This window comes from Hippichthys cyanospilos, chromosome 1, assembly GCF_059441005.1.
Source record: "Hippichthys cyanospilos isolate Australia breed blue-spotted pipefish chromosome 1, RoL_Hcya_1.0, whole genome shotgun sequence".
Taxonomy (NCBI): Eukaryota; Metazoa; Chordata; class Actinopteri; order Syngnathiformes; family Syngnathidae; genus Hippichthys; species Hippichthys cyanospilos.
The window spans coordinates 4,333,589-4,352,975 of record NC_142369.1 but is presented as its reverse complement, the minus strand read 5'-3'; the positions used below and the strand labels follow the sequence as shown (position 1 = coordinate 4,352,975).

The window sequence follows — 19,387 nt, the reverse complement described above, 5'->3', positions numbered from 1 at the left end:
CACCCAGCGATGACTGCAACCACAGCTAACGATAGCAACAAAGACGCTAATGTAGCGAGCCATCGCAAAGCTCTTTGCCAAACTAAATTCGAACATACCTAGCGTTTGAGCACGTCTTCGCTGGACAGGATGGACGATGTTTTTATTGTGATTATTTAATTATTTCCCAATTGCCAAAACCGCACCGTTCCCTCTGAGAGTCAATATTAAATGTTGAAGAGCCGCTCGTAGTTGTTCCAACAACAACAATGGGAACATTAGCTTGCAGATGGCGATGTCCTTAAAATGTATGGCAGCAAAGACCACGCCAGCGAAGCCCTGATGGCTGCACAAGGAGCCTGTGTCATTGAAGAATTCATACATCGAGCAGCCACAAGGCAACCGGCCGAACTGGAGACGTTTTCTCTTTCGCCGCCATCAACCTGTGGCTGATTAATGGCCTGTTTACGTTTTCCCTCCAGAGACGGTGAGCATTGCAAAGTAAAGGTGAGACTCTGACCTTAGACACAGTAGCTGAAAGTTGAATGTACAGTATTATTATTCTGTGGGACTTGTCCTATGGAGACCTCCATGACACAAAAAGCAGGGTGGTAGAATGCGTTATTATCATTGGGTGGCGTACGGTGAAACGTTCTGTTCAACCAACTCGGGAGAATACTTGGGACTTTTTGCAAAAGGCACCTTGAGGCCAATTCCGCTTCATCATTGTAGGCAACTGATAAAAATATATTTTTGCTTGGAGAAAACCAATGATTCAAATAACACATTTCCACTTATCGTATTTCCGACCTCACTTACAAGTCGACCCCCCCCTTTCACCACAGCAATTTGGATGAATTTTACAAAAATGCGATTATAAGTCTACCCCTGAATGATGAATGACCCAAGTTTTATATACTTTTGATGTTCGTTTCTTGATCCTATTTTTTTTTAGTGAAATTACACAGTGCTTGCACAACTTTTAGAAACTAGATTTTAGACAAAATAAATTTGGCTCTAGGAGACAAATTATCCTGCTGAAACAGTTTTGAGTCAGCATGGTTTGTTAAAAAGTTGTCAGCAGGAGCAGCGACTGTGTCAGTCTGCCAGTGTGCAGAATCTTTTACAATCACATTATCTTAAATGGAGCACATGACCAAAGCGAGCTAGCCACTAATTCGAGCCGCCGGTAAACGCTGGCATAAAATTAATAGTTTGTTAGCGCTGTGAACAGGCGATTGAATAGGATTTTGTTCTGTTTGTTTAGTTTTAGTTGTCAGTTAATCAAATTCATTATTTTTAAGGCCTCAACAGGATCGCTTCATTTTCAAATTAAGAGCATATTAATTGGAACATTAACCATTTTTTTGTTAATTTACGGGCTTTTGTTTTCTTATATTTTAGAGGGGTGTGCATTTTCATCAGTGTCACCATTTGTCATGAAGCTAGCTGGAAAACATGAAACGTGGAAGACCGCAGTAAATATCAATGCAGAAAACTATTGTCTCATTTGTGGGCAAGCCGGCATATGAATTCTAAAAAAATGCTTCACAAAGTGTAACAAATACGGTAGACATCAGTTGTTGTGATAAAGTATTACATTAGAGTCATGTTGGCGCGAGCGTTGGTGACTTGTGTCTCATTTATGGCAACAATGTCGCCTTTTGTACCTTGAATTTTCTCTCATTACTAAAGAGAATATTTTTCCTCCGAGGCGTTTCGGAAAATGGATTTATCGTAACAAGAGGTATTAGTAATTTGAGGTACCACTGTACGCCTTGAGCTACCGCTAAAAATGTCATTCCTAAGGGTTATAAAACAAATAAAAATGGCAGAAAACTATAGCTATAAGCCACTTTTTTTACACTAAAAATGTTGTGTACGGGTAAGGGGGTACTTGGCTGAAAACAATATTTCAGAACTACTACGTTAAGTGACACCAACAGGTCAATTATGAAATAGGTGAAGCTCACGTGCACGCCACCCCGAAAATATCTCAACTTTTATGGCGCATGGCCCACTGCGTACCTTCATCCCCGTCCCACCACGATCACCCCTCCACTTCTTCTTTGTTCCTCCCCACCCGCTGTCCCCGCAGTCCCAACATTCTCAGATTGGTGCGCACCAACAGGTGTCTGCTCCAAAGGCTTCCCAGTACAAACACATTCCACCCTCTCGTCACTCCCAGCGCCAGTACCCAATCAGGCCGTGGTTCCCCACCGTTGAGGTATGACCCTAAGCAGGCACAGAAAACGACGAGGGAGATCTGCGCTGGAGGACGGGCTGCCAAAAGGTGGCAAATAAATGAGCGGAAGTTTGGATGTTTTTGAGCAGGAGCTACTGGAGAACCGCATCCAGTTGGTGCGAAGGTGCAGAGGGGTGACCTCTAGAAGTTCATGGGGTCTTTGGACTACTACGAGAAGCTGAGCGGCCCAAAGAACATGAAGAACGTTCACTTGAGAGTCAACCAACTCGTTATCATGTGCCTTTGTCTCGCTTTTACTGGTAAGCGCGATACTGCTTTCTAAAAGATTTATTAGCGCGGAGGTTCTCAATCTTTTTTTCGATGATGTAATGCATGTTACCCAAGGACCTCTTAAATCGGCGTAATTTATTTTTGGATGAAAAAAAATAATACTCATGCCATCCGTGTCCGATTTATTCAACTATATTTGTAGCTGTATTTCTAGGTGCATTTTATTCCAAAACGCAAGAAAGCGGGTGTCAAACCCAGGGCCCGGGGGCAAAATCCGGCCCGCCACGTCACTTTATGTGGCCCGCATGTGCTGATCTGACTTCAAATTTCTGACTAAAATGGTTGTCCTCAATGTTCAAAACTTTCAAAGGAAAAACAAAACCTTTTGTTTCTCCCAATCTCTCTTATGAACAGAGTTTATCGGCCTCGGATTACAAAACTCGGTAAGCACTGAAAATTTATTTGACTTCACAGTCATACCGACCCATACCGACTATAAAACTATACAGAAACTATAAACTATATATATGTGACCCACGATTAAAATAAGTTTCACATCCCTGCTCTCGAAGATAGAATGCATAACCATCTGTTTGGATGGCTTGGAAAAAGTCAGGAAACCATCATTAAACGATCCATTGGCTGATGGACTGTCCATCATGGACGAGCACATTTTTGACAAGTGCTTTTATGGCGTGTGGACTCGTAAACACACGCAGACCGAGAAGTATCGTCTGTGCATTCGAACTGTACATTCATGTATTTTTTTTAAGTTCTCCGCATCATAAAGCAACTTTTAAGAACACGCCACGGCGGGCAATCCATCCAACGGCAAATCGTTTGGAAAAGTTTTCTCCAACTTTTGCCAAGCTGTGGCTGATTTCTGACTCGTCTGCTGGAAAATTGCGTCAGTAATTTTAACGTCAAGCCGTATAAAACTTAACAAATTAGAGCAAATATCATTTTGCAAAAGGGTCACTAGAACTCAGTTTAGCAAAAAGTTGTTTCATTTTCCAATTAATTTGCTCTTAATTTGAAAAAAAAAGAAAAGAAAATACCTGGGGGGGGTGCAGAAACAAAATCAGGTCCGACCCCAGTCTTCAAGGGCTGCTGTCCTTCTCTCTCACACCTGATTCAAATGACTGGGATAATTTTCAAGCTCCTGCAGAGCTTGCTGATGAGTTTATCATTAAAATCAGGTGTTTTGGAAAGAGAAACTCGGTAACTTGGAGTTTGACACCTGTGCTCTTATGCAGTGGTCCGCGGCCCGGTACCGGTCCGTGGATCAACTGGTACCGGGCTGCGTGGGCCGCACCCGAAATAATGTTTTGGAATTGATTTAGTTGAACAGTTCATTCATCTGTGCTTTGTTTGGCTTGATCTTTGTTTTTTGACGCCACTTCTGGCCGATATTTTACACAGTGAGAAGGATGATGAGGTTTTGAGAGCAGTCAGTTGGTGGACCCCCCCTCCGCAGTATAAATCCTTAGCGTTGACTGGTCCGTAATGATAAAAAGGGTACAGGTGGTCTCGGGCACAGGTGTCCAACTCAGAGCCTCGAAGGGCTGTATCCTGCATGTTTTCGAACCTTCTCTCTCAAACACAAACTATTCCATTGAAGTCGGAAGCTTTAAGTAGCTCATCCACCACCTAATTGATTGATAAAGCGGTACCTCTCAAAAATTCAGTGTGTGATTGTTTCATCATGAGCGAGAAAGCCTTTGTCATTGAAGCACACCTTATGAAAGAAGGGAAAGCGATGACTACATTGGACCCAAAACCAAAAGCCCTTCACACGCCGCTCTGATGTCTCCTGCCCTTAGAAGAACCAAAAGTGGTCCACATGTCCATGAAATGACATTTAATGATGTCTTTATAATTCAAAACACCTTGAGATTGTCCTCTCTGGTACATTCGATAAAACATATTAACAAATCATTGTTTGATAATCAGAGTCTATTTGGGGGCCGGATGGCACTGGCATCTCAGACATGCTTTTGATCCAGCTCCCCTGCTGCATATCAATTACATTAGCTCAGTCACCTTTGCGACCTGCCGCACACCACTAGCACCTGCCTCGTTGACCGCACGTCCTAGCTGTCCTTTTTTGTCCACCCCTTGTCTTGTTGGGGCACATATGTGGGAGGAAAGTCCATTAGGACTCAACGATTCATTGTTCTGGGAATCAAATTGCAATCTTGTGTTGACAACTTTTGTTATCCCTGAGCTAACCAATCAGCAGCATGCTACTGTGGCGAGATTACCATATTCTGCTTTATGGTGTTTTAAAAAAAGCATTGTCTTGCCGTCATACTAGCACCCATACTACTAGAAGTCATTTCTTTTGCGGTCGTTTGGCAATGCTAGGCATTAAACTAGCCTACACAGGTCTATGTTGCAGCGGCACAAGCTAGTTTAGCGCCTAGCTGCCGCAGAGCAAATGCAGAGCAAAGAAATCAGCCCTAAATCACTGCAAATGGCCGGCCCACAAAAGCTTCACGTGAGCATCACTAAAATGTGCATACATTATGCTTAAGAATGAAGCCTGATGAGCTATTGAAAGCTTCTATTTGGAGTTCCATTCATGTTTAATTCCGCCACTTTTTTTCTGCTTTACGCAAGCGCGACGTGAATGGCTCGCAAATCAACTACCGTATTTTCCACACTATAAGGCGCACCGGATTATAAGGCGCACCCTCAATTAATGACATATTCTAAAACTTTTTCCATATATAAGGTGCACCGGATTATAAGGCACACACTCAAATAATGACATATTTTAAAACGTTTTCAATCACAATATAGTAATACTCAAAGTAATAACAATAATAACTCAAATAAGAACTCTAAACTCTCAATAGCATAATAACTCAATGTCAATATGAGCAACCTTGTTCAACTGTAAACACACAAAAGAAACAGGTAAAGCTTACTTTATCGGTTCGTTCCCCATCTACCAATCCCAATGTCAATATTGATCCATATATAAGGCGCACCTGATTATAAGGCGCACCATCAGCTTTTTAAAAAAATGAAGGCTTTTAGGTGCACCTTATAGTGGGGAAAATACATTAACTTTGCCAAGTACTGTAGCTGGGTGTGACGTCATCTCAATTTGCATATTCAACTCAAATCCATCAGATCCACGAATCCAAAGGAGAGATTCATGCAAAAACGTGAAGTCGTAACTCGCAAGGTCATAGTCGTGCAAACGAGTTGTATTCAAAATACCTTACAGTCGCAAGTTTTCAGATTGTTAACTCTGCGTGGTGCTCAATCACTTTGTGTGCGGCTAGCACTCTTCAGCTCCATCACCAATCTTTCTCATCAATATCAGTAACTTCTTGTACGTGTGTTTTGGCCCAGGAGCCTCAGAAACGGAGCGCAAACTCCATCAGAAGATATTTAACAACTACAACTTGAAGGTGCGACCCGCCGAGTACTGGGAAGAGAGAGTGATGGTGCGGGTGGGAATGACCCTGTCCCAGCTAGTTAGCTTGGTAAATACCCACACACACTTCAGAATAATGCAGGCATGCATAATCAAAGATGCAAACGCAGCCATAAATGACTAATGGATGACCTCGGATGCGTGCGTCTACCCGACTACAGAGTGAGAAGAATGGCGAGATGACGACCAACGTGTTCATGAATCTGGTATGAGGCTACAAACACGCATTATCACTTCAGCCAAGTTCACTTGTCACTTTTCATGCACCGCAAATGATTTGCCGCTTTAGTTTTACCTTCGTTCTCACTCGATCTTTTGCCGAGCGGTAATGAGAATTCTAAATTGGGGGCCTTGAATTTCATGCGGCGGGAATGAAGAATCGTGATTTCAATAATAATGGAGAGAGGGGCTATTCTGCATAGCGCTGACTTTGAAGATGTGCTTTCAAAGTCAAAGTGATGACGTGTCCGCAGGAGTGGAAAGACTACCGCTTGTCGTGGGACCCGAAGGACTATGACAACATTAGTGTCTTGAGGATTCCCGCCAATAAGGTGTGGCGCCCCGATATCTACCTCATCAACAAGTGAGCGTCCACTCTTTTTTTCTGTCAAATATGTCCGCGTGTTGCGAAAACGTCACGTTTTTTGCCATCCCCGCAGCAACGACGGTCAATTTGACGTAGCTTTATATGTCAACGTCTTGGTGTACAACGACGGGACCGTCAACTGGCTTCCGCCGGCCATCTACCGCAGTTCTTGCTCAATCGAGGTGCAGTCCGGTTGTAAATAGTACCAGTCTCCGCCTCGTCTCCTCTTTTCACCCAGAACCCTTTCCCACAGGTTGCTTACTTCCCCTTTGACTGGCAAAACTGCAGCATGATTTTCCGCTCGTACACTTACGACGCCTCGGAAGTGGATCTGCAGTATTATCTGGACGACGATGGAAATGAGATCCGGGAGATAGTCATCGATGAGAATGCCTTCACGGGTGGGTAATGGACGTGTCTTGCCTGTTCTGATTTCTTCTGAGAGTAACTTTCCTTCGATTCTCCTGTCACACAGAGAACGGCGAGTGGAACATTTGCCACAAACCCTCGAGAAAGAACGTCAAGGAGGATCTGTATGAGGACATCACCTTCTACCTGATCATTGAGAGGAAACCTCTTTTCTATATCATCAACATCATCGTTCCCTGCATCCTAACAAGTGTCTTGGCTATTTTCGTCTTCTACCTTCCCCCTGGAGCAGGTGTGAAAATTAATTTTTGCTCTGCTTGTCCACTAAAAACAATGTGTCTAAGCCTCTCGTCTGTTGGTAGGAGAGAAGATGACCCTCTCAATTTCGGTTCTCATTGCCCTGACTGTCTTCATGCTGCTTCTGGCGGACAAAGTTCCTGAGACTTCACTGGCCATCCCCATCATTGTTAACTACGTGATGTTCACCATGATCTTGGTCACCTTCTCCGTCATCCTGAGCGTGGTCGTCCTCAACCTGCATCATCGCACGCCCAGCTCGCACATCATGCCCAGCTGGGTGCGCAATGTGAGTTGGATGCTCATCTTTCCCCTTTGGGCCCCCTTTCAGACCGCACTAATCAACTCAGGAACTTCATGATTTACCCTGGTAGTTCGAGCACGGCCCCCTGCTTTCCTGCACAAAACATTTCGGGTTGAAACGGTTCCGCTAAGGTCTGCCCGTCTACATTTTTCGTATTACGGTCTTCGTCTACCTAATTGGCACCATCGAAGGGACGTGTCAAGCTCACGAGCGCTGATTGATTGGTTGAACTTAGGGGTGTGTTGTTTTGGTACTGTTTTTTTCTCACCACCAACAGCCAAAATTATGCAACTCGGTAATTGTGTTCGCTACTATTTTGATACTAATTGATGGGTGGACGGATGAACTGGAGCAGGCTCTCTGAGTATTTACGGGGACAAGGACATCCGACTCAAATTTGCTTCAACTACGAGAACGGGCTAGTCAATGACGAAACGGTTATATGATGCGAAGCCTTGAAAAAAACACGTCAAAAAATACACAGACCAAACACCGACTGAAGCAAATTTATGTCCCCTCGATGGGGATCAGAAAGCCGCTACAATCGGTGCATTGTCCATGTATTCCTTTCAAAGCTTTGCATCGTAAATCTGCACATTCCCGGAAGCAAACACGGAAGCGCTCGCCAACGCCTACGTTTGAAAAGAGCTTTTGTTGCACACCCATTTCAGATTTTTGTCTTCTAGTTCTTCATAAATTTCCTGCCCAAGTACATCGGCATGACCCGGCCCGAGCAAGAGGATCCTCTTTTGAAGGAGGACTCCTGTGACCAAACGCCCGCGCCAAACTTCAACGGACGACAGCCAGGAGGGGAATACTTCTTCCGCAAGATCAACCCGGATCTTGTCATGCCTTGGAGAGGCAGGTAAAGTCGCTCTCATTCAGTACACCGAATAGCCTGTGAGCAAGTCAAGCTAAGCCACACCCGCCAGCGCCTAAGCCGCCATTTTGGTTGGGCATCATGGTCTAATCCTGCTGAGGATGTGTGGAGATTTGTGCGGTGAAGATCTGTGTCACATTCAAGTTCATTCCTTCATCCTTTTCATCTGGTGGGCTCGTTTAAAGCGAGGCGGCAATCTTATCACGCCATTTATGAGGATTATTTATCCGACTGGTTGTGTTGTCTCGCAGCGCGTGTAGTCGCGCCATTCCTAAGCCCCTCACACAACTTCCGACTCTGCCTTTGTATGGGAAGGTCAGGGGGTTCGGACTTGACCTTGTGCTTTATGAGCTCGCTGCCGCTGTCACTCAGCGCTCAGATGAGAGACGCGCATGGATTTATGCCCTCCAGCGGATACAGGGGTCGACAACAGCACATGTTTTGAAAATGTTTTTGAAAGTGTTGCCTTGGAAAGTAGAAAGCATATTTGAATGTAGCTGAGTCAGACCGGAAGTAAAATGCTCTGAAAAGCAGAGGTGTGTTTGGTTCAACTGATCCAATTGAAAAAAATACCTGCGTCTTCCTTTCAGAAGCGAGAGTCCGGTGCGGCTTCAAAGACTTCCGGAGACGGACGGATTCTGTCTGATCCTTCCTCCAAACCTGAAGTCGGCCATCGCTGCGGTTACGTACATGGCAGAGCAACTGAAGAAGCAAGATATCGATGATGCGGTGAGAAATTTGAACGTGTATCTTACAACCTAGATTCTGAGATTTGTTCCTTGAATACGCATGAACTCATCACTTTTTTTTTCTATTACATTTGTGTCAAAAATAAATTCTTCAAATGTTGTTTTTGAAATAGTACAATAAAACAAATCACAAAAAAACAAGCAAATTTACTGTTCCATTTATTCGACAAATTACGCAGTTTTAGGTTACATATCGAAACCGAATTGTCTTGACAACCCGCGACAAATGTCATTTTACAGTCGATTAACTGTACGGGCCTGGTCTTGACTGGTCAAGTCAAAAAAAAAAAAAAAAATCCTCATTTAAGTATCTAAAGTAATTTATCACTTTACCACTTAAGAGCCCAATCATTAACTTTAGTACTTTATCGAAACTCACCAATTACTTGGGCACTTAGAAACCTAAAGTAATTGATTTAGTACGAGAATTGATGGTTTTCTGATGATGGTGTATGTGTGCGCGCAGATGACGGAGGACTGGCAGTACATCGCCCTGGTGGTGGACCGTCTATTCCTGTGGCTATTTGTCATCATCACCACGCTGGGCACTTTGGCCATGTTCTTAGACGCCAGTTTCAACTACACGCCTGACAACCCATTCCCCTAGGAGGGCGTCAAATGGCACTCAAGTGCCCATACAACCCTTGGATTATCGTACGGTTGATTCATTGTAACTTCCAACGCAGCTAATCATAATAAGTTATTTTCCAAAGATGCCTGAAAAGTAACGAGTAAACAATTAGTATATTTCCTTTTGTATACATTATTTAAGTATCAAACTATGCTATTGTATTAAAAAGGCCTATTTATATTGAATTGTAGTGCACAACTAAACACTCCAGGAACATAATTGGCTTAGAGAGTGTGGTGATGTCACCGACCTATTTACAGGCTTGCTGGTGTGCAGCGAGAGGTCCGAGACACGCTGCGCAGCGCGCACACAAATATGTTCTTTTCGCCGCGGACAAAAGAAGGCCCCTCGCCATGTCCAGGCGAGGGAGAACGAGCACACGGGACAACACTGTAGTCCACTGGTCCCCGTCCCGCTGCTCCGCCACTCAGGTTGGGCCCTGTTGCATAAGAAGCTTTCAGGAGCAAAACAACGGGCAGGGAGGAAAGGGCGGCGTCCCCTTGGTTTTTAATGAAAAGCCATGCGTGGGCGCTTTATTGCTAATGCCTCGCTAACTTCCAGGGACACTTGTGGGACTTCAATCGCGGGATTAGCACTTCTTCTCGTGCACTTCAGACCAGAAGGAGGCCAAAGAAATGTGAGGGCAAAAAGGCCCGTCTGTGCGTGTGAGAATGTTGTAAGTGCTTGTCTGTGGGCTGATTTAGCTTTTTTTCTATTGGCCATTGAACAACGGCTGAACCAGAGAGTCAAATGTCTCTTTACTGCTCTAATAAAGAAGGGAAACGTGGTGAGCGAGAACAAGTCAGGGAGGGGGCGGCTTTATAGAGCAATGCACTGTTTTTGTCTTCTTAGCCAGCCAAGATCATCAAATAAATCAGGTTACCAATGGCAACAACATCGGTAGTCCGCAAACTGTCCCCAATCTCCCACTCCTCTTCGTCCTCTGTAACTAGGAAAAGTTTAAGTCCGGGGCAACAATAAGGCATTTATTGTCAGAAGTGAAGTAGAAAAGAGGAAAAAAAGGTCAGGATGAGTCGCTGGAAGGCGAAATAAGCTGGTGGAAGACCTTCGGAATTCTGCAAAAAGCAGTGATACTTCGTCTTGTAGTCAAGACCACACCAGCGGAGTCCCAAAATATTATTGAGACTAGAGAGTATCAAGACAACAACCAATACTTTGAGACCGAGGTCGAGAAGGTCGAGACCGGGACAAAACCTAAACTTGCCAAAACTAGCCGGTGGAGGTTGAGACCAGGACAAGACCAAGGCTGTACTTTGCAAGTAGACTGTATACTGCAAGACATTATCAAGACTACTGGCAAGAGAGTACTGAGACAGAGACAAGATCAAGACCTTTAATGGATGGTAAAAGTGACAAGAAGAAGCCTTTTTGAGATTGAGACTAAGACAAGACAAAAACTTAGACAAGATCAAGAATTTTGGATGTTGAGACCAAGAGTGTGTCCTGCAAGACTAGAGAGTACTGATAAGGAGATAAAGGACCAAGACTTTTGATGATTGAGACTGTGACAAGATCAAAGCTTTTGCAGGTTGTGACCAAGACAAGATCAAGAATTTTGGAGGTTGAGACAGAGACCAGACCAAGACCTTTGGAGGATTAGACAAAGACAAGACTATGACTGTATAATGCAAGAATACTCTACAGTATACTCCAAGACATTATCAAGACTAGAGAGTACTGAGACAGAGAGAAGATCAAGACTATTGATGGTTGAGACAGTGACAAGACCAAACCTTTGGAAGGTTTAGACCAAGACAAGACCAAGACTTTTGGCGGGTGAGACCGAGACAAGATCAAGAATTTTGGAGGCAGAGAGTAAGACAAGACCAAGACTTTTGGGGAACATGAAAGATTGAACTTGAAATAAGAAAATTCCTTTCATTTCCTCCTTTTTACTTTGAACATGCATGCACCCATGGCACACAACAAGACCCATGCTTGGATCAAATAAGCCCAGGGGCGGAGCTACAGGGTGGCCTTGACACGCTGTGGCCACCCCCATACTCAGAGGCTTTTTTTCTTCTGCTAATTTCATGCAGATTTAGCACTTAGACACCTTGTTCCTATGCCAAAAAAAAAAACATATTTAAGAATACATGTACAATTGACAAATGCTCACAGGAGTGTCGCACAGGCCACCCCACTGAAAATGTTCTAGATATGACCCTGAGTAAGCCCAAATCCCTGAGTTCACATCATGCTTAAATTGATACAAAAATATTCTTTCTTTTACTGCAAATAGCTTATCTTTGTTTTGCTCTCTATCCTAGTGGCGTATATTGACCGGTGGAGCATTGACATTCTCTTCCACTAGATGGCAGAAGATTGATCTAATGTACAGTATTTACTTTTCATGTATGCAACAGAAAACCGGTTTTGTGGTTAACTAAACAGGCCCACATTTCCTATTGAGTATTTTTTCAGTGTGTATCCACTTTTGTTGATATTTTTTGCTTAAAATATTTGACTTTGGCTAACATTTCCTCAACGCCTTTCAACGTCCTTTCTCCTATAGTTTTCCAGGCCCTCATTAGAATATCACTGTTGGCGATCTGCTGTAAATCAGCCCTTAATTGTCTGGGGGGGTGGCGGCCTCGATCCGGGTCAGTAGACATTTTACACACACACAGGGGGCAGGCTATGCGAAAAAACAAACCCTCTGAAATGCCTCGTGAGCATGAGAACGCGCAAAAAAAATCTGTGGGGGCAACTTGTTGCTTTGCTAGGAAGTGAGGGAACATTTCCCAGCAGCCACTGCACACATGACAACAACACACACCCACATCTTGCATGCCCATCCCCAAGAAGACCCAGACCAGCACGCACGCGCGCATACGGTCACATAGAGTCCGAGAGCGTTTTGCACCAAGCTTCCACGCAATTGTGACACTTTGATTAGATTTCTGGAAGGAGGCCTCGTTTCCTTTGGGGAAAAACAAATGGCCAACTCCGGTATTCAACTTTTGGGGTTCTTCATGTCGCTGACGGGCATCGTGGGCCTGATCATCGGGACCATTCTGCCCCAGTGGAAGATGTCCGCGTACATCGGGGACAACATCATCACGGCCGTGGCCATGTACCAGGGATTGTGGATGTCCTGCGCCTTCCAGAGCACGGGACAGCTCCAGTGCAAGATCTATGATTCCATCCTGCAGCTGGACAGTAAGCAGCTACAAAATCATTTATTCATTGAAAATGGTCAGAGAATTCCACATGGCGACATTTAATGCAGTGATAGTCTATCCAGTTTTCAAATTAAGAGCAAATTGAATGGAACATGGAAGCAACTCTTTGCTGAACTGTGAAATGTTGAAGGCCTTTATTTTGTGAAGTTGTACAAGTTGTATTGCCATTATCGACAGGATTTTCTGGCGGATGAGTCAAAAATAAAAATGTTCTTGTGGAATTGCGGAATAAAATATGATAGTAAAATATAAATATATGCCTAGAGACACCATAACAAAAATAGTTTCAAAGTTTAATATATCAGATACAGATGATAAAGCATTGTGTTTTAGTCTTTTTTTCTAGGCTGAATTAGTATTTTTAAACATTTTTTAGTGATGCTCTTTTTTCTTTTTATTCACCTGATTTGAGTCTGGGGGTCTGCGGATACAGAGTCCTTGAGATTATTTCCTCTTGAGGGTCTGAAATTTCAAGGATTTAGCGCTAAAGCTAACCTTTGAAACCAAAACATTTAAAATGAATTAGTAAACATTTAAAATGAATAGTAAAATGAATTATGTTGGATGAGATCAGCAGACATTTTAAATTTTTTGAAAAATTGGTTAGAAAATAGATCAACTGTGACATTGATTGGATCACCAAAAAAAAAGACAATTCAGCAAACACAATCGTGTTCTTCTTTCTCTGATGCCCTCATTCAATAATCTTAGATTTCCTCGCATATATGCTATGTTTTTTTGTTTTTCTTTCTTGTTTTGTGTCTGGGAAATCTGGCCCCACGAGTGAATAACATGCTAGCTAATGTTAGTTCTTATCTTCAGCATGTTATATAGTGAGCCTTGAATTCGTTTAGCTCGTTAGCATTTTCGTTTGTGCCATGTATTTACCTTTGCTATACGTATGTTAGTTAGTAACGATTTTGCATAGATAAGATCTCATTTGCATCTACAGTAATGAACGTTTTGTGTTGAAATGAATAGCATCTGTAATCCAGTTACAGTATATGATTGATTTAATCAAAGTAAATGGTGTACATTTTTTATAAATTACCGTATTTTCCGCACAATAAGGCACACCTAAAAGCCTTAATTTTTTTAAAAAGCCGATGGTGCGCCTTATAATCAGGTGCGCCTTTATATGGATCAATATTGAGATTGGGATTGGTAGATGGGGAACGAACTGATAAAGGAAGCTTTACCTGTTTCTTTTGTGGGTTTACAGTCGAACAAGGTAGGTCATATTGACATTGAGTTATTATGCTATTGAGAGTTCAGAGTTATTATTTGAGTTATTATTGTTATTAGTTTGAGTATTACTATATTGTGATTGAAAAAGTTTTAAAATGTCATTAATTGAGGGTGCGCCTTAAATATGGAAAAAGTTTTAACATATGTCATTATTTGAGCGTGCGGTTTATAATCCGGCGCGCCTTATAGTGCGGAAAATACGGTATGAGCATTTATATTCGCCACCCCAACCCCCGTCCACAATTAAACGACCGGTCGGTGGTAATAAAAACGTCGGGGACCCCTGTCTTAGAGGACAGAAATATCAAAAACATGCAGGATAGCGAATCTTGAGGTTTGGACACCCCTGATTTAGATGGAATCTGGTCCAAATTCCAGAAAGTTCCACAGGACCTTCTCAAACAACAACACCACGTCTCCCCTCGCTGCAGGGTGCTGTTTGCGCGGGCCGGGCCAGCGCAGACTGGTTCGAGGTGGACCGAGACAAAGGAAGGTTTGGCGGTGTGATGGGTTTATAGCGCGGCGGACGCGGGGGGAGCGCTGACAGATGAGAAGCGGACAGTCGTATTTCTAAGTGTGGCGCCACAGCGTCGTAGCCCGGGGTTTCGCTTCCAGGAAACGTTGACACTCAAGCGACCCGACTGGCATTGAAGCTCAGTGAGCGCGCACATAATAAATAAAAGCGGCTTTTGAAGCCATCCTTTTGTGCGCCGACCGCAGGGCTTTTCTACCGAGTGTATTCATTGAGTGCCCGCTCATCACTTGGATCCTCTCCAGGTTCTCTTCAGGCCACCCGGGCGCTAATGATCGTGGGCATCATCGTGTCCGTGGCGGGCCTGGGCGTGGCCTGCACGGGCATGAAGTGCACCACCTGCGGCGGGAACGACAAGCTGCGCAAAGCCCGCGTCGCCATGACGGGGGGCATCATCCTCTTGGTGGGAGGTGAGTTGAAAGGTTTCGTCCAATCACGTCCGGTATAGTGTGACGAATCAACCCGTGGATTCAACCAAGCCCGTTTGGATTTTAATGAAACTAGGTGTACTTGTTGATACAGGTGGCGCGACACTAAATCTAAAAATTTAGGTCAATTGGAGCAGGGGTTGGGGAGCTACAGCCCATCGAGTTTTTATAATTTTGGCAAAAAGGGGCATGACCATCTTTTTTTGAACCCTTATACATTAGGAACAACTAGGAGAAAAGGGGTGTGGCCACCTTCCTTTAAGCCCTTACAGGAACAACTGGGTCAAAAGATGTATCACTGGAAATAGGAGGCCGTTAGTGAATCTTTCCATTATACCACAGGTGTCAAACTCAAAATCCAGCCGACCACATCAATTTATGCAGCCCGCAAAATTGACACCCCTGCATTATACTCTCAACCATTCCATCGAATAATCAAGAGAACGTTTTTATAATTGGGAAATAACACAAATTTGTGTTATGCCGTGAGAGCAACCTACGTATGCAAGAAAAGCTGTGTAGAAAACAGTGGGGCAAATATGGTTGGACTAACCTCACTTGGTCGACTTTTTCCCAGCAATAGTTGGAAAAGGAATTCAACAAGGACTCCAAATCTGCAAACAATTAGAAGATCAGAACATATTTTAGTAATAATAACATAAATAATTTGACCTTGATGGTGTCAAAAATGTCCAAACTTGGCAGGCCATTGATCCCAATGGACCGAAAATCAAAACTACTGTAGCTTGGTTAAAACCTCAACATTTTTAAATGGTGATTTGGCATGGAGTGAGCCACTAAAAGAACTGCAAATATGGCCACTACTCACACTCTGTATCTCAGCAAAAGCCACATTCAGTCACAGATACAATTGAGAATTTCAGGATGGTGACCGCAAATTGACTAAAACAATAAAACCTTGACCACACATTCATATTTTGCATTGGTATAATGCATAAGGATTAACATATTTTCAATTTTGCAGAAATACTCTCCATAGATCTATACAAAAGGTGAGCAAGAAATTTCAATACTCCCCAGGCATATTTATCCAATAGATAACATTTTACGTTTTTACAACACATTTTAAAATTATCCAACCACTTTTAAACATATAAAATACAATAATGGCTGTAAAAGCAGCTGCTTTATGTTGGTGTAAAAATCAAAATTTGAAAGGATTTGACATTTATTGATCGCCAGTAACAACTGAGCAGTACTGAAATACTTCCAGTTTCCATTTTTTATCTTTTAAATTTAGTGTCAAATCAATTTGAGCCATCATGTGGATGACAGTGGAATTACAACCCCCCCCCCCCCCCTCCCCCCCAAAAAAAATGGAAAAAATGGGAGTTACAAACTGTACAAAACGTTTTACAAAATCACATGATTGGGAACCTGGACCACGAGACGATCATTTAAAAGAAAAAAAAACACATTCTAAATATATCCTCCATGTTTATCTGGCAAAAAAGGTCCACCTGAAGTTTCATTTGACTAAGTTGTCCATGATAGTTCCTGACATAAAAATGGAGATGTAATAGCCTACCAAATAGCTGGTGGGAAAAAAATAATTTAAATATATTAAAACAAAACGTGTTTCAAATGTTTTAAACTTTGTCCAAACTCACTTTGTTGGCGCTTGTCTGACGATAATGACGTCCATCTGGTTGCGTTATGAGCCGCCATTTTAGCATTTCCTTTTTTTCCTTGTTGCGTTTAGATGCCATAAAATGGGGACTTATGAAAAAAAAGTGTGTATTATCAAAAATAACATGTTCAGAAGGCATTCACACTACTCGCCTCAGTTAATTAACAGCCATAGATAAAAACGGATTGAAAAGACGTGCTCGTTTGGAACTCGCTAGCTTTCGGCAGATTCTAATGCTGAGTTGAAAGAAAATGGGAAATCGGATGAAGCCCACTTGGATTATTCGAATTCCAATTTCAAACCATTCCGATAAATTGTTTTTCTGGCTCATCGCAACACGTTTTGAGCAAACCTTCACAGCAATTTCCTTTAGTCATATGTATTTATAAAGGGATTTCTTATTATTTCATACATTTAACTGATCATCTTAATGCAATGAGATAACGGCATATTTTAATCGTGTACATTCATTACAAATTAAGTTTTTGTGTGAAAGTTCTTGGAATATCTATATTAACGTAATGATAAATCTAGTGTTTAGAATTTTGTAAAGTGGGCAGTTTAGGCGCAACTTTCCAGAGTCCCAAAGTCCGACTTCCCGCATTTTGCCTCGAATGCAGCCCAAAAATATGTTGACTGCACCACGAGCGCCGTCCAGTGGTGTTCTGGAGAATTGCAGCCAATCCTAGAACATAGGGAAGTTTTAAGATGACAAACCAACCATTATATCGAGGTTGTATGAGTCGAAGTGCTACAAAAAAGTTATTTTTGTTGCATCTCTTTAGGGCTGTGTGCTATCGTGGCTTGTTCCTGGTTCGCTCACAACGTCATCCGGGCCTTCTACAACCCCTACACTCCCGTAAACACAAAGTAAGACACGTTTGTGAGATCGTTTTTTTTCCGATCAATTTTTTTCATACCATTTGGGTCGATGCGACAGGTTTGAGTTCGGCGCCGCCATTTTCATCGCGTGGGGAGGTTCCCTCCTGGACGTCCTGGGCGGAACCATGTTGGCCGCCTCCTGTCCACGAAAGAAGCACGTGTCCAAGTACCCGTCCGCGGCCAGCTCTCGTTCGGGCCCAGCTAACAGCAACAAAGAATATGTCTGAACATCTCTTACACAAAGATGTCCGTGTGAAAATGCGTGTGGGTCTTTGCTGAATCATAAATGTGGGACTTTTTATGTATTTCAGAATTGATGCTTGATGAAGACGAAGCACTGTCTTACCCGGTCCTAATGTTCGACATGTGTTTACACAAGTGCTCTTAAAGGGATTCTTTACTTATTTAACCATTTTCAGAATTAAAATTATTGTGTTTTGTCTAATTAATTAGATGATCGTAAATACTGTTTTGAATGTATTTTTTCCGAACCGTCCCCGAAGTGCACATGAACGTGATTGGTGCAGACGACAGGTGTTTACGACTGAATGTCGTAAAAACAAAAGGAGGAAAAAAATTGGTCTCTTAACACATGTGTTGGATTGACTGATTTTGTCCAACAAAACAAGACACACTATTGGAGCTGATTAAATTCCAAAGACATTTTTCAAGTTTTGTAAGAGCCCACACATTTAATCCCAAGTACTTGAAAGAAGGAGAAAAAATCCACAAGCGTTTGTCTAAAAGGGGAGTCTAAAAAGTGCTGGTATTAAATAAATTAATGAATACAGTAATCGATTGGGTAATTAAGACTAAAGTAATTAATTAATATAACAGTTCCTTACTAATTAAATATTTTAGGTAATTAAGGACTTAAGTAATTAATTACTTTAATTAATAATAACGATTTCAAGATGAGCTGTGATTGGGTGTTACCCTACTCTGAGCACATTAGAATAGAATAGAATAGAATGACTTCATTGTCATTGTTAAGCAGGTATAAAATACAATTGTGAGTGTTGTGCTGCTTGATGAATATTAAACAAAAATGAACAACAAATAGTTTGATAGTATTATCTTTTTACCGCTAAAACTGGCTAAATATGTAAAGAATCCATTTGATTATCAGATTGTAAGAACCAGGTGGGCCTACAAGCTGCAGCCTAATTGCTGAATACAGCATTGTCCACACTTGCACATATATGTTAGGCCTTCAACCTATTTTGTAGTCATAAACTAGCTTAGAAGCTATTTATTTGGCCAAAAATATGACGACTTTGAGTTGACAGGTTTGTAGATTTTTGTCGTATTTTTTAGATTTTTTTTTTTTTTATATATACAACATACAACGGATGTCTGTAGCAGATAATATGTAGAAATAAAGGCATTGTAACGTTAATGTGAGGTGTGTGATTTCTTTCCAAAACAGGAGTGAGACTATTAAAATTCACACCAATGTGCTCAGACATTCTCAGCACAACTAAGGATGCTCCGAATTTTCCTTGAGTCCCCATGCCTGTTTTTCTTGCCGTCATATCACAGAGCCACAATCAAAATACCGCCATTTAAAAAAACAAACAAACTCACCCTTACTCATGGGCCAGATCTCACAAAGAGAAGGAACAACGCGTGTGCACCGACAGCAATCGCTCGTAACTCAAGTCCTTCCTTCCCAAGCACAAAATGCACTACCAACAGTGGCCAGAGGCGGTGCTAAA

General features: G+C 42.4%; 3 protein-coding genes across 5 annotated transcripts in view; 2 read left to right on the top strand and 1 right to left on the bottom strand.

The window, feature by feature from the left end:
- nlgn2a (neuroligin 2a) overlaps positions 1 to 17,979 on the bottom strand; it is a 201,680-nt gene extending 183,701 nt beyond the window's left edge. Inside the window, exons 1-3 of one of the 3 annotated variants that reach the window (XM_088407472.1) lie at positions 17,708 to 17,979; positions 15,690 to 15,750; positions 8,916 to 9,044 (exon numbers count right to left, since the gene is read on the bottom strand). The gene's annotated coding sequence lies outside the window, so the exon portion shown is untranslated. Of the gene's footprint in view, positions 1 to 8,915; positions 9,045 to 15,689; positions 15,751 to 16,767; positions 17,007 to 17,707 lie in introns of those variants that run through there. The other 2 variants (XM_088407490.1, XM_088407499.1) reach the window with 2 other exon arrangements.
- Positions 2,262 to 10,593, top strand: chrnb1l (cholinergic receptor, nicotinic, beta 1 (muscle) like). The gene is made up of 11 exons (XM_088407536.1): positions 2,262 to 2,484; positions 5,822 to 5,955; positions 6,068 to 6,112; positions 6,380 to 6,489; positions 6,566 to 6,674; positions 6,746 to 6,893; positions 6,968 to 7,153; positions 7,224 to 7,447; positions 8,149 to 8,327; positions 8,933 to 9,071; positions 9,558 to 10,593. The coding sequence occupies exons 1-11, from the start codon at positions 2,376 to 2,378 to the stop codon at positions 9,696 to 9,698; spliced, it is 1,524 nt and encodes a 507-aa protein (XP_088263662.1). The 5' UTR covers positions 2,262 to 2,375; the 3' UTR covers positions 9,699 to 10,593.
- Positions 12,524 to 19,068, top strand: cldn7a (claudin 7a). The gene is made up of 4 exons (XM_088407585.1): positions 12,524 to 12,905; positions 14,954 to 15,118; positions 17,573 to 17,657; positions 17,728 to 19,068. Exons 1-4 carry the CDS (start codon positions 12,683 to 12,685, stop codon positions 17,894 to 17,896), a joined length of 642 nt encoding a protein of 213 aa, XP_088263711.1. The 5' UTR covers positions 12,524 to 12,682; the 3' UTR covers positions 17,897 to 19,068.
- The last annotated feature ends 319 nt before the right edge of the window (positions 19,069 to 19,387 follow it).

What these genes read in the sequence shown, in the direction of transcription:
- chrnb1l (XM_088407536.1), top strand. Translation starts at nt 2,376, where the DNA reads ATGGGGTCTTTGGACTACTACGAGAAGCTGAGCGGCCCAAAGAACATG. An exon ending in GCAGTTCTTGCTCAATCGAG is followed by an intron (nt 6,675 to 6,745) that starts GTGCAGTCCGGT and finishes CCTTTCCCACAG; the next exon opens with GTTGCTTACTTCCCCTTTGA. An exon ending in GTCATGCCTTGGAGAGGCAG is followed by an intron (nt 8,328 to 8,932) that starts GTAAAGTCGCTC and finishes TCTTCCTTTCAG; the next exon opens with AAGCGAGAGTCCGGTGCGGC.
- cldn7a (XM_088407585.1), top strand. Translation starts at nt 12,683, where the DNA reads ATGGCCAACTCCGGTATTCAACTTTTGGGGTTCTTCATGTCGCTGACG. An exon ending in CATCATCCTCTTGGTGGGAG is followed by an intron (nt 15,119 to 17,572) that starts GTGAGTTGAAAG and finishes GCATCTCTTTAG; the next exon opens with GGCTGTGTGCTATCGTGGCT. An exon ending in TACACTCCCGTAAACACAAA is followed by an intron (nt 17,658 to 17,727) that starts GTAAGACACGTT and finishes TCGATGCGACAG; the next exon opens with GTTTGAGTTCGGCGCCGCCA.